The sequence below is a fragment of the Cupressus sempervirens genome, chromosome 5, assembly GCF_028749045.1.
Source record: "Cupressus sempervirens isolate cs-2001-9-10 chromosome 5, ASM2874904v1, whole genome shotgun sequence".
NCBI classification, from domain to species: domain Eukaryota; kingdom Viridiplantae; phylum Streptophyta; class Pinopsida; order Cupressales; family Cupressaceae; genus Cupressus; species Cupressus sempervirens.
The window spans coordinates 65,295,905-65,309,737 of NC_143122.1; the positions used below are offsets into that span (position 1 = coordinate 65,295,905).

The following is a 13,833-nucleotide window of genomic DNA, read 5'->3' on the forward strand; positions in this document are numbered from 1 at the left end:
TTGTGTTCCATTTTTGCTTACATCCAAGTGTGAATGTTGTATCTAAGAAAGGTGATTTAATTGGAATTTCTTTTGGTTTTCGGATGTGCTGGAAATTATTTGCAAGGTTTTATATTTGAGTGTATTGATTAAAACAAAAATCAGTAAATATCTTGTTTGGGATATTACACCTTCTAATATCGAAACAGCAAATGTTTGTTTAGAAGACTAAGAAGATGGGGAGTTGGCTGTTAGGGCCTATTCTCTGGAAGATGAATTGGTTGTAATAGCACCATGGAAAGAACGGAAAACATCAATTCCACAAAGCCAAAGCAATGTTGAGAGACTCAACAAAGTACTCATAGGAAGATGATAGACTTTTCAGGGTGATCGCCGCCATGCCTTCTTCTTCTATTTGGTGTCAAATTGCTGCTAAATGATCTCGAATGTCCTTTATTTTATTGAGACAATTATTTAGGGATACCTATGATGGAAATATTGTCGTTGATGTCAAAATAAATTTGGGAAATTTTTAGAAGTTGTCATTGATGTCGAGTGAAATGATAGATACGAAACAGAGATGCATTGGTCAACCTCCATGCAAGTATGAAATGATAATAAAATGAGAATACGAAATGGAGTCAGAAACCCCAGCTTTTTCGGAGTTTTTTTTTCTTCAAAAGGGTGAAGGGTGAATTTTCAGGGCACTTTGGGCTCAAACGGACGTCGCCAATGGATCCAGAAGGCCGTTTGCAGTCAAGAAACATATAAAATTTGTAGTGTTTGGCTTCTGGGCCTCTGGGAAATTTTTTTGCCCCCCGTGCACGCTACCATATGGTCGTACAAACAAAAAAATAAAAATAAAAATAAAAATTTGCATTTAAAAAACGCTCTGCTCAACAGCGACCGAGGCCCCACCGAACGCCCATTGCGGCCAGCTCTGCTACTGGTGCTCCACACCGGCCCGGCTGCCGCTCGAGCACCTCCACCACCGGCATTGCCAGGTTCTCCTCCTGGGTGCCACCGCCATTGGCGATCTTCGCATTTCCGCCGCTCAGGCAATTGACGTCATTTTTAGACAGGACACGTCAACAATCCGTCAGTTGATGTCATCATTCTGTCAGCTGACATCACATTTCCGGCAACCGGCTGACGTCACCTTTTTGACAACATGACGTCATCTTTCCGGCTAATGACGTCATCTTTCCGCTGATCGGATTTTTTTCCCGGTGATGGCCGTACGAGCGTCAAATTTAGCAGTGTCTGTAATTTTCTAGTGAGCTCCTCTTTTGGACCTATAGTCGATTTTTTGCTCATAACTTGAGCATACGGACGCAATTTTGCAATCCGAAAGAAGCGCCCGAAAGCTGACTCAGAGACGGAGACAATGGTGCTAGTTTTGTTTGATTCCAAGTTCGTTTGAGCTTCCAAATTTGGCATTGAAGTAGAGGTTTCTGTTTTCCTCTTCTCTGCATCCGAATTCCAGGTTCTTTTCTCAGTTTTTGTGTTTTTCCATAGTTGTTGCTTTGGTTTTGGGGGATATTTTTATTCGTTGTTGGGGGGAGCATTTTCTATTCTATAATTTGCTTCAAAATCAAACCCTTCTACTTGTGTCTTTTCTTTCTCTCCTTCCGTCTTTTCTTTCTCTCAATGTCAGATCCTTCTGTGATCTAGCTCATGCCACACAACTATCACACCTGGAAGACACAGATGACTAGGCTTCTCATGTCAAAAGGCTTATGGTCATGTCTAGATGCGAACCAACCTATCTTGCAGCACCCTTTTGAAGTTCTTCGGCACAAAAACAAAATGGATGAAGCCATGGGATTGATTGCAGTGAACATTTCAGACAGTCTACTCTTTCACTTGGATGGTTTGACTACTCCACGAGCTCATCGGCTCAAATTTCAGACCTTATTTGGCCAAGTGAATGAGTTCCGGGCACTTTAGCTTGATGCAAAGTTGACTTCTTTGACACCTGACAGCTTTCCCACCATTGAGGACTTCTTGATGAAGTTCAAATCTCTGCGCACAGTCTTGCAGGGATGTGGTAGAAACAAAACAGATGATGAGTGTATTTTTTTGATACTCTCAAAGTTGTGAGGACAGTATCAGATCTTTTCTTCCACTTTCTACTCCACTATGGATGCCTTGGGTAACAGACATCAAATGCCCTCTTTTGAGATATTCTGTGATAGGTTAACTCGTGAGCAGTCCAAGCTCACTCAGATGGATTCACTTACAGGTTCATCATCATAGGCATTACTTGCCAAGGATACATAGGAGCAGAAGCTGAAGCAAATATCCGATTCCTCTTCTCAGCACTCTACTGGCCTGTCCTCTTCTTCTAAGAAGAAGGAGAAAAAGAAGACTGAGACTCCTTCCTATTCCTATTGTCAGAAAGGAGCTCATGATGAGGCACATTGTTTTCAGAAGAGATTTGATGGCTATGAGAAACAAATTGCAGATTTGCAAGCTCTTCTTCAAAAGAGCTCTATTTCATCCCCATCCTCTTCTACCTCAAAGGGGTCTGCCTTTCAGTCTTCATCCACCTCTTCGACATCTTCATTGGATTTTGGACAGGGTCATGCATTATGAGCTTCCATTGCATCCCCTTCCCAGGTCCCTTGGATACTGGATTCAAGTGCTTCTCACCATATGGCATCTTCTGAAGGGGTCTTCTCTTCTATTGAGGCTTCTCCAATTCCTCATATTCTCATGGTGAATAACACTGCTCTAACAGTCTGCGGGAAAGGTTCAATTCGCATTAAAGATGGCACATTCAATGATGTATTGTATGTTCCATCTCTCTCTGCAAATCTTCTCTCGATGTATCAAATTACACACAGTGGATCAAGGAAGATAGTTGAGTTCACTGCAGATTTAGTCTACATTCGGGATAGTGCAACAAGAGGCCTTATTGCTACAGGGACAATTGATCATACCACCCGTCTCTACACCTTCTTGCACTTTGGTCCACCATCTCCATCATTGGAGCATTCTTCTTCTCTTTCGCGAGAGCATCATGTGGTGCAGTCAGGACACATGAACCTTTGTCTTGTTCCTGAGATCACCACACCACATCCTATTGAAGTCTTTTCTTCTTCAGCTCTGTCGGACCCTCCAGCGCCACTCATCGAGCCTTCAGGAGCACTTGTTGCGGATTCTACAGAGGATGTTCATTTCCTCTTTCATGACAGTGTCAGCACACCTGCATTGGAGCTTCCTTTTCAGGATCCTCATGTCTACTCCTTTGAGCATCAGTTAGGCCTTCCTGTCATTCAATGGTTTCCTTGTTCTGTGCCCTTGTTTCTTCCGCATTGGGGTTCCATTGGTTCGTTCATTTCTACAAGGGCTTCCTCATTCTGGGGAGGCTTTGATGTCTCATCTCTCTCTCATGGGGGGGTTGTTTATGGTTTTGAGAGTCTCTTGAGCCATTTTCTTTCTCTTATTTTTTCATCTCTTTTTGGAGACGGGTTTTTCCCACTGGGTTTTCTCCTTTGTCTTCGGTTTACAGAGATTTCCTTGTTTTGGGTACCTAATCAGGCCTTGTTGTTGGGTCCCATTTTCCTGCTTTCATAGCTTTGCTAGGTTAGCTTCCTCCTAAGCTTCGCTTAAGGAGGGGTGTTAGAGTAAGTTATTTATTACTCTAGGTGCTTTAGCTCTCTTAGGTGCATATAATTAATATTTTTTATTAATTATAATGTGCAAACCTAGTTTTCTTTCCTTTAGGGTTTCGTTCACCTTAAAAGGTTCAACTTTTGTATTTTGTTCTCATAACTTAGAATACATTTTTTGCTCTCACATTTTTGAGAACTTCTAAGCTCTTCTTTTTCCATTTTTTGGCTTCTCTTCATTGCAGGATATTTGCATGTGGGTGTTCTTGAGGATCTATGAAGTTGGTTTTCTCAACTTCTACACAGAAGTCAGCAATGGCATGAGGAAACTGACCAAGCAATATGTAAGTGCAGTTGCTTTATATATCTGGAAAGGATTGGTTATATACAGGTGAACATTCGCAGGGTTAGGCTGATAAACAACCAACAGGATAGTTTTCATACAACTGAGGTAGTAACTAACTGGATACATCTTGGGATATACCTACGTGTTGAGTTCTTTCCCTTAGTCGGGTTCCATCATTCACATTTTGGGAAGGGAAATAAGAGCTAGCGAAGATAGGACTTTCAAACTTGGGTCACGGCATAGCTTCAGAGACAGGTCTTAGCACAGGGATTTCCATTTAATCACATTCTAACAGGGTTAAGACATTCCGAGTTGGGAAAGTGCTTCCACGTCTTGCATCGACCATCATCATAAAAACGTGAGCCAACTTAACCATATTACAATGGCTTCATAATTCGGGAGATACAGTGGAGGAATACGTGGAGTGGTATCAAACGACACTGCCAGTAGGTTATATAATCGGCACTCCTAGAGAATCTTGATGTTGCCAAAATACTCATATGTGACTCAATATGGTAGTCTTAGGTGAAAAAGGTCTGTTAGGACTTCCTATGAAATTCCATTTCGAATATGTTATATGAAATGGTCGATTTAAATTGCTAAGTATTAAATTAAGCTTGAGACCACGTTCACACTTAAGGCTGGTGAAAACGGTTTAGTGCTTTGGTATCAAGTTTGTTATGTTCTGATATTTCACTTCCAATGCTGGTTAAGACATTAATTAATTACCAAACTATGGTTTGCTTCCAACTATTTGACGTAATTGTTCTTTGCATTATTCCATAGTTTTGTTTTAATCTAACAAATCAATGGTCAGTATAGTGATATTAAGGTTACCTCAGAAGATCTGTGAATTGTTTGACCAAATTATATCTCAATTATTTAGTTACCTATTGATAAAAAGAAATAAAGGGAATATAGAATAGTACAAAATCAGCTCCACCAACCCATCCATGCAATAGCTTATTATCTGAATCCAACATTTTGTTTCCGTCCTAACTTCAAGGCGGATGAGGAGGTTCTCAGTGGCCTATATACATTGATCCAAAGGTTGAGTAGTGATGAGGATAGTGCAACTGCAACTATTGAGCTAGACAAATTCAATAATCAAGAAGGACCAATATTCTCTATCAGGTTGGTCATAGATGCTCAAACAACGATGCAACAACCAGGTACAAATAATATTTTCTTGAATCTTACGTTTATGGCTTATAAGTTGTGCATTTTAATTTTTGATTTTGTAATTTTAAAGTTGTAAATAAAACTAATTGTTTTTGTTTTCCTTATTTCAGATAGATGGTGGCAAATGTTTGGGCCCACAACCTCAAAACATAAGAAAATTGCCATTCGTATTTTGAGTCAGCGAAGCAATGCTTCTGGATATGAGCACAGTTGGTCCATGTTCAAGCATATCCACTCAAAGAGGAGAAATAAGTTGTCTATGTAGAGGTTGAATGATCTTGTCTTTGTTCATTACAACCTCCATCTTAGGATCAGACAGATTTTGGGTGCTGACTCCTCTCCAATCATTCTGGAGGAGATTGATCCAGAATCAGAGTGGCTCATTGAGGCTATGGATCCAGTCTTCACTGAGGCACACCATGAGTGGGTTGACCAAGTAGATAGAGGCTGACGCTGTGGCCATGGCATACAAGGCCGCTGGAGCATGTTTAGGGACTGGCAAACTCGCATGCACATGCATAGACACAGGCCCTAGTGATGTTGTTCATGAGCCCATCTCACATTCGGGGGCTATGGCTCAGCAGTCCTCTAGGTCCTACCTTAGATGCCTTTGTAGAAGGCAAACAGAATACTTAGAAGTTGAGGCTAAGATTGCAGCCGAGCTTGAGTATGATGATGAGGCTTGAGCTAGAGCCTTGCTTTTTCATTTTGTTTACAGATACCAATAGACATACATTTCATGGATCTTCATCTTACATACATTTATGATTTGTTGTCTTATGGATCTTCATCTTACATACATTCTATGATTTGACTCATTATGATCCTATGATTTATCATTTATGTTCCATGTTTATGTATGTTAGCGTCTATTTGATAATGTTATAGTGTTTTTAAGTTATATTCAATAAAAGGTGCATGAAATAAGTTTTAACTTATTAAAATCTCTAAATTTCAAGGGTTTTTTTAATTTGCTGATTCGATTCCAATTCATGGCTGATTCACGATTCGATTCAGCCTTGCCGATTCCAATCCAATTTTGATTCTCATTACTTTGGTCTGAACACCTAAGAAATGCAATTTCTACATTCAAAATCACTCTTTTTTGCCTCGATACATGCTCAACAGAAAAGATTACAATAGCATTTCAGCATTCTCGTGCAAACTGAATTCAAAATACACATTTTTTGCCTTTTTAAAAATAATGAAAATAGCATGCTCCTCAACCCTGCTCAGGCTGTGTCCCCAAAACCTTTCCAAACCTCAGTTAATCTATGTTCTACCATATTACTATTTTGCAAAAAAATTATATTTGTTTCGGAAACTCAAAGTATTAATTTAACTTGCCAAGTTTTGCTGAGTTGCAAAAATTTAGGACTGCCAAGTCAAGCAGATAAACCGTGATTTGGAAAATGTTACGGCACTGGTTATTCAAATTTCAAATTCATATTTAAGACTACTCTTTCTTACCAATGCTAGTGAGAAAATTGATTGGAATATATATTAGCCATATCTTCAGAAATTAACTAACATAACAGGCTACTCTCTAAACAAAACCAATGATTTAGTTGAAGAACAGGTTTCAGCATTTAATTTTGGAATCCAATTCAACCAGTGCAGCCATACCAACAGTTAAAGCTAAAAATACCAAGAATCTTAAATCAAGTATGGTCTCTCTTACAGGAACAAGATAAAATGGGCAGTTAGGTTGGCAAAATCAGTAAGAAAGATAGCATCACCGCCTTACTGCCAAGCAAAACCTAATTGCTGATGACAAGCCTATTATTTTTCCCTTTATATGTCACTCATCCATAACTAGCAAAAAAAGTTTTAAATGAGAGAAATAACAGAGGCGTCCCTTCTAAAGGAATATATCAAAATTTTGCATTATTTGATCTGGACACTGGCAACCAAAACCTCAAACATTGGTCAGATAAACTGTCTTGGAGAAACAGTAAACTACATAAAACTGTCCAGACCTTGTTGCTCACTAGTTCCATCACCTCCATTTGTCCCTGCTGTTGATGAAGAAGATGGTGGAAGAGGTTGCCGAACCACCAAATGTAATGTATGTCCATCCTCAACATCTAATTACAGTTAATGAAATTCAATAATTTTGGGAAATGAGGTAGACTGAAACACTCAAATTAAGATAATGTAACACAGTGCAATCAAGAGAACCATGTTAACTTAGAATACCAGTTAACATAATCATTTGTCACAATATTTTAAAAACAACAATTACCTAATTTATCTGCCCTACTAAGAGCAACACATAAAATTCAGACATCAGTACCCTCTATTGGCATGTTTGCTCATGCAAACGCCTCTAGAAACACAACGTTTTATCTGTTGCTTCAATTTCCTGCCTCGAATAATTCAATCTCTATTGTCGAATAGGTAGCCAGTGAGGAGAGCACGATTGTTGAGCAACCGTGAATTTGTGTACTTCTCCAACTAGGGATTCCTCTAGCTCTTACTTTTATCCAAGACTACTTTATTGTTAGTGAATGTAATTGCATTCTCATTAACACTTCCGTGCCTACATTATTTATAGTTCGGTTCATTTTGATTACCCAACAATAAAGATAATATTTAAGAACTTGTTAAAAATTAAAGTTAGTTCAGTAAAATGTTCTCAAGTTGCACACAATCAAAATAAGGATACGATAATCTGACAACAGTTGGTCATCCTTCAAGACCTTTCCACGACAAATAAGACGTTGTCTTTCTAATGGGACACCAGTTAAGGCTGCAATTTGCTCTTTTAGAACAGGAACTGGCATCTGCAGGGTCATCACCATCAGAAACTTTGTTATTATAAGCCACAGAGAAAGCATCATATCCACAAAGTAAATCTATAATTACCTCTCAATTTGTAAAAGTTCAGAAGAGGGTGGTTAGCTTATGTGCTTAAAAGAAAATTAATGATATTTTTCCAATCAAACGGATACAGACATTATTTATACAAATGATAAAGTGGACAGGTACTTGTCAAGTATCTTTAAAAACAACATCAAAATATTGAGAACACAACCAAAAGATACCAACATTTGAGGAGCCAAACTGCCAGTATTTTTTGTATTTTTTTTACTTAACGCCCATGTCAGTTAAACAGGATTGGTAAAGGTACCATCTTGCTAGCTAAAAGCAAACCAAAACATTCGCCAAGTCATACACGTTACTGATTCAAACAAAGCAGACTACTTCACTTGTTTCTACCACAAAGACTTGCTGAACTCTTTGTATGCTGGATAAACCTGCAGTTTTATCTTCAAAGAAAGAAATGGAGTTGAAGAAAAATTGCATTCTGTGTCTTCCCACCCAAGGGTTAAGTGGCATCAAAGGTAGTAGAGATCAGATTGGTGTAAAGTGATCTAGCAGCAGAATAGGAAAGTTGGTCCCCTCCCGAGGAAGGGTTCACCAGACCAAACCTTGATGAGGCTGCAAGGGACAACCATAGTACAGCACATGGAGGATTTGCTCTCAAGAACTTCTGTGAAAGCTCCATTACAAAGGATCTCGTTTTCTAGATATTCACACAAACAATAAAGTGGAATGGGAAGCTTTATGTGGTTTTTAAAAAGAAAAACTTCTCAGCATCAATCGGATTTGATAGTGTATGGTGACTCAATGATAGTTCAAGTTCTAAAGCAAATTTTTGAATTTATCAGCTTTGTACATTGCAAAAGACATTTGAACACAGTTGCTGATCATTTTTCTAGACATCAATTATTAAAATGCTAATTAATTATACTTGTTAGTTTAAAGTGTAAGTATAATAAAAACCTTGTTCTGAAGGCATGTCAGTTGCTGACCAGTGGCAGACATAACCAACCATCAAGTCCATTTGTAGTCGAATCAGAACAAGTTATGGAGTTGTTGATTGTACAAGAACACTATGCTATGAAAGATTTATCATTCTGTCATTTGTAGCACTTGTTCAACTAACTTATCAGTCCTCCTTTCTCCATTCTCCCAATGATCATTTTCATGTGAGGCTTCCACTTACTTTTTTCCTCATCTTTCTTCTCTTCTGTTTGTGATTCTATTTAGCATCATCAATTACGATGAATAAGAATAGACTAAAACTCTTTATCTATTTGAATCTTCTGAGCAAGTGGTATCATGGAACACATGATACTACGTCATATAAGCATCTTGTGATATGACTTATCACTTATCCTAGTGATGACACTATTGCATGGAATGCAACACACTGGATAAAATCCAACGAATGATTAAATTCTTCATTTATCTAGGTTGTGACTCATAGGTACTAGCGATCCCATATCACAACATGATCCTGAGTTAAGATCTATGAGAACACAAAATAAATTCTTCCTTTATCCAAATTGTGATTCATAGGCATAGAAATGTCTATGTCACAAATGTTCTTGAACTCATCTAGATCTAACAGTAGTTCTCTACTATTCAACACATTACCTAAGAGATCGTCATCTCTCATAATGTCTTTTATACAAGTATCCATTATCTCAAAGATCGTCACCTCTAAAATAATGAATACAAATGGTGGAGCCCATAACAGTCAATAGCCTAAAAATAAAATTATTTTATTAATAATTTAAAGAATACAAATGAATTATAATTCAACCATACCAAGTCTTTTCCTGAAGTGATCTATCTTCACTTGAGAGAAAGGTTTGGTGAGAATATTTGTTGTCTGATTTATAGTACAAATGTATTCTAATTTTACAGTATTCCTGTCTACCATATCTCTAACATAATGGTAAAGAATTTCAATATGCTTGGACCTGCCATAGGAAACTGGATTCACAGAAAGCTTGATGGACCTCTAATTATCACAATGAATAATCGTAGGAGTCATGGCTTGACCAATAATCCCACAAGTAACTTTCTAAGTCAAACTATTTCCCGAGAGGCCATTGTTGGTGCAATGTATTCGACTCGTATGGAACTTTGTGCTACTGAAAACTGCTTTCTACATATCCATGATATCATTGCTAATCCTAAACTGAAATAGCATCCTGAAGTACTTTTTCTATCCTTAACACTTCCACCCCAATCTAAGTTTGTGAATCCATGTAAATCTAACTCAACTTTGTCATATTTGAGTACAAGGTTAAGAATGCCTTGTAAGTATCTCATAATGTGTTTGACTGCAACTAGGTGAATCTCCTTTGGTTCACACATAAACTAGCTTAAGGCATTAACAGCATAGCAAAAATCAGGTCTTGTAATTACCAAGTACATAAGAGACCCAATCCTCTTTTTGTAGAGACTAGAGTCTATGGAAGGTGATTCTGTTGTTGCTTCTTTAAGTTTATGTAGATTAGTCTCCATTGGAGAAGACATAGACTTGCAATTTCACATTCCAAATCTCTTCAAAATATCTACTGTATACTTCACTTGATTAGGTATAATGCTGCCAGAATTTTGCCGTACTTCCAATCCAAGGAAGTAATCAAGGAGTCCCAAATCTTTCATCTCAAATTCTCTGATTAGATCTTTCTTGCATTGATCTATGAGATGATCATCACCTATTACTAGTAAATCATCAACATACAATATGAAAATTACCATATCATCTTTATCCCTTTTATAATATAGATTTGGATCAGCTTCATTTTAAGAGAATCCTAAGCTAGTGAGATACTTATCAATTCTTTCATACCAAGCCCTTGAAGCCTATTTAAGCCCATAGAGAACTTTCTTGAGCCTGCAAACAAAAACTTTAGGATCGTGAGTTTCAAATCCTTCAAGTTGCTCCAAATATACCTCTTCTGTAATCTTTCCATTCAAAAATGTTGTTTTTACATCCATCTGATGTAATTTCCATCCTTTCGATGTTGCAATAGCTAGGACTGCTCTTACAAAGGTGGATCTAGCAATAGGACCAAAGCTTTCTTCATAATCAATCCCTTCTTTCTGAAAGAATCCCCTGGCTACAAATCTGGCTTTATATTTTTAAATGCTACCATCAGCAGCATGCTTTATTTTAAATATCCACTTGGAAGAAACAACATATGGCACCCTTCCAACCTGTACGTTTAATAGCATCTGAAATATTGGTTGGTTCTGATTTAAAAAAATCATTCATGTTTGTTGCATAACTAGAATATCTTTTGGGTCTTTTCCTTTCTCTAACTATTCCGGATGGTGCAGTGAAGTCTTGTGCTTCCTCTACTATCTTAATGGCCCAAAGTGGTATTTTTTTAAATTTTGACTTTCTTCAAGATTTAGATTTTGGATTTCATTTTTAGTTTCTTCAATGTTCTCCCTCGAAGACTCGGATTCAATATTTCCTTCAAAACTAGATAAGGGAGAGGGTTCTTCAAAACTTAGGGCTCTTTCGAATGCTAAATCTTCTTCAAAAATTACATCTCTGCTAAGTTCAATATTTTTTTCACTAGGTATGAAAATCCTATATGCCTACAAAAATACCTTTTCTCCTGAAGGGTTCTAACTTAGTTCTCTTTTATTTTAGAACATGTATATATACTGTGTACCCAAAAATCCTAAGATGACTTATATTGGGTTTAACTTTAGCAAAGAATTCATCAGGAGTTTTATCTCTAAGGTAGGAGTGAGGAGTTCTATTTTGAATATAAACAGCAGTACAAGAGGCTTATGCCCAAAGATAATACTCTAGATTTTGATCAAATATCATAGCTCTTGTAGTTTCTATAATTGTTCTATTCTTCCTTTCTGCTACCCCACTTTGTTGTCAATTATAAGGAACTATATACTCCCTCTTAATTCTCATTTCTTTACAAAACTCTTTAAACAAATCTAAGGTATATTCCCCTCCATTATCAGTCCTAAGAGTTTTAATTTTATGTCCTAATAAGTTTTCAGTTAAGGTTTTAAATTCTTGAAACCTCTTCAAGATTTCTTCTAATTCTTTCCATTTTAAGAAGTAAATCCAAGGTTTTCTAGAAAAGTCATCTATAAAATGTATATAGTACCAAAATCCTCCAGGAGAAGGAATAGACATAGGTCCACATAAATCTGAGTGGATTAAATTCCAAAACATTGTTAGTCTTCCTAGTGCGATCATGAAATGTACTTTCAGTGTTCTTACCCAAAGTGCATCCTTTGCATATGCTTGAGTGATCTTTATTCAGTTTAGGTAAACCAGTAACCATCTTCTCCATAGTTGATAAAGTTTTAAAATTTAGAAGTCCTAACCTTCTATGCCATATTCTTTTTATGTCAGCAACTTCATGAATTAAGGCTTGAATAGATCGACTAGGTTCTAAATTTAATTCATACAAGTACCCTTTTCTTTGACCAATCATTTTTGCTTTCTTAAATGAAGAGTTCTTAGCCCAGGTTATTACTTTACATCCATGAATGCAACATTATGTCCATCATCTTCAAGTGTTGTAACTGAGATTAGATTTTTTTATTCTAGGTACATAGAGTACTCCTTTGAGAAGAAGAGAATGACCCAACTTTAGTTTCAAGATGCAGTTTCCAATTTCTTTGACGAATTGTGTTGAATTATCACCAATGGTGACTTCGCCATTGACCTTTTCTGATAGAGTCTAGTGCTTCTTTGTACACTGTAATAGGTCGAGATGATCCACTATCAATCACGCATGCCTTACTTGAGACTTCATTTGATAGTGGCAAATATAATACACAATTCTCAGGATCATAGTTATCTTCTTCCCTAGTAATGTTTGTACAGTTCACTTGCTGTTTAGAATTCTCAAGGCAATTAGATCTGTAGTGTCCAAACTGTTCATGTCTAAAGCATTTTATTTTGAATAGATCTTTCTTTGGTTTGTCATTCTTTTGATTTCCCTTTTTCTTCTTGAAGTACTTCTTCTTGCCTTTGTAGGAATTTGTATTAAGAACATGAAGTTATTCATCTTTAGTTTTCAATTTTCCCCCTTTCTTCAGTTTTTTGGATTCTTCCTCAACACAATCTCCCTTAAGTCTATTGAAGTCAAGAAGATTATCTCTGGCACTTACTCCTTGTGCGAATGTTTCCCATGAATATGGTAATCCATCTATAGCCATCAGTGTTAGTTCTATTTCATTAATGATGGTTCCTATAATAGCAAGTTCATCTCTTACACTGGCAACCCTTAGGAAGTAAGAATTCATCGATTCTCCCTTCTTTATTTGTATATGATTTAGTTGTCTTTTTAGTGCAAGAACTCTAGTTGCATTGTTAACCTCATATGCATTTAGTAATGCTTCATTAGAGTGGGTACTATATCATTTTTCACTCCATCTAATATGATCTGAATGGCTTTCCTGTTTCTAGATAGTTTTATGAGGTTCAACAATAGGTTGTTTGGATGCTGAATCAACAAATTGTTTTACATCATTCTATTCAAGAATCATCATGATTTTGAATTTCCAAGCATCAAAGTGTTCTTTCCCATCAAACCTGTCCTCGGGTCTAATTGTGTATGCCACTTGAAGATAGGAGAATGATGCTATTTATATATCAAGTCTGATTATTAAATTTGCAAAGCCTAGGTTTGACTAACAAAGCTCTAATACCATGTAAAGTTTCTGCAAATTCTTAGTTTCAGATCTGAGATAATACCTTTATGTTCTTGTTGTTCTGATCTTCTTATGTATCTAACCTTGAAATGAAATGATAATATTAATTATTCTTCTGAAAAATATGTTTATCACAGCAAGTATTCGTTTGTGGCAGAGTTTCTTAAAGGAGCAGACTTGGTGTTCAATTGTGTCTCCTAT

General features: G+C 36.9%; 1 protein-coding gene across 14 annotated transcripts in view; it reads right to left on the minus strand.

The window, feature by feature from the left end:
• The window catches only part of LOC149554565 (uncharacterized), a 227,159-nt gene that overhangs the window by 120,889 nt on the left and 92,437 nt on the right, over nt 1–13,833 (minus strand). For all 14 annotated transcript variants that reach the window (XM_089828619.1, XM_089828615.1, XM_089828614.1 and 11 more), the window contains exons 3-4: nt 7,793–7,910; nt 7,104–7,211 (exon numbers count right to left, since the gene is read on the minus strand). In XM_089828619.1, the coding sequence (XP_089684745.1) occupies nt 7,104–7,211; nt 7,793–7,910 (226 nt within the window). The remainder of the gene's footprint in view (nt 1–7,103; nt 7,212–7,792; nt 7,911–13,833) is intronic.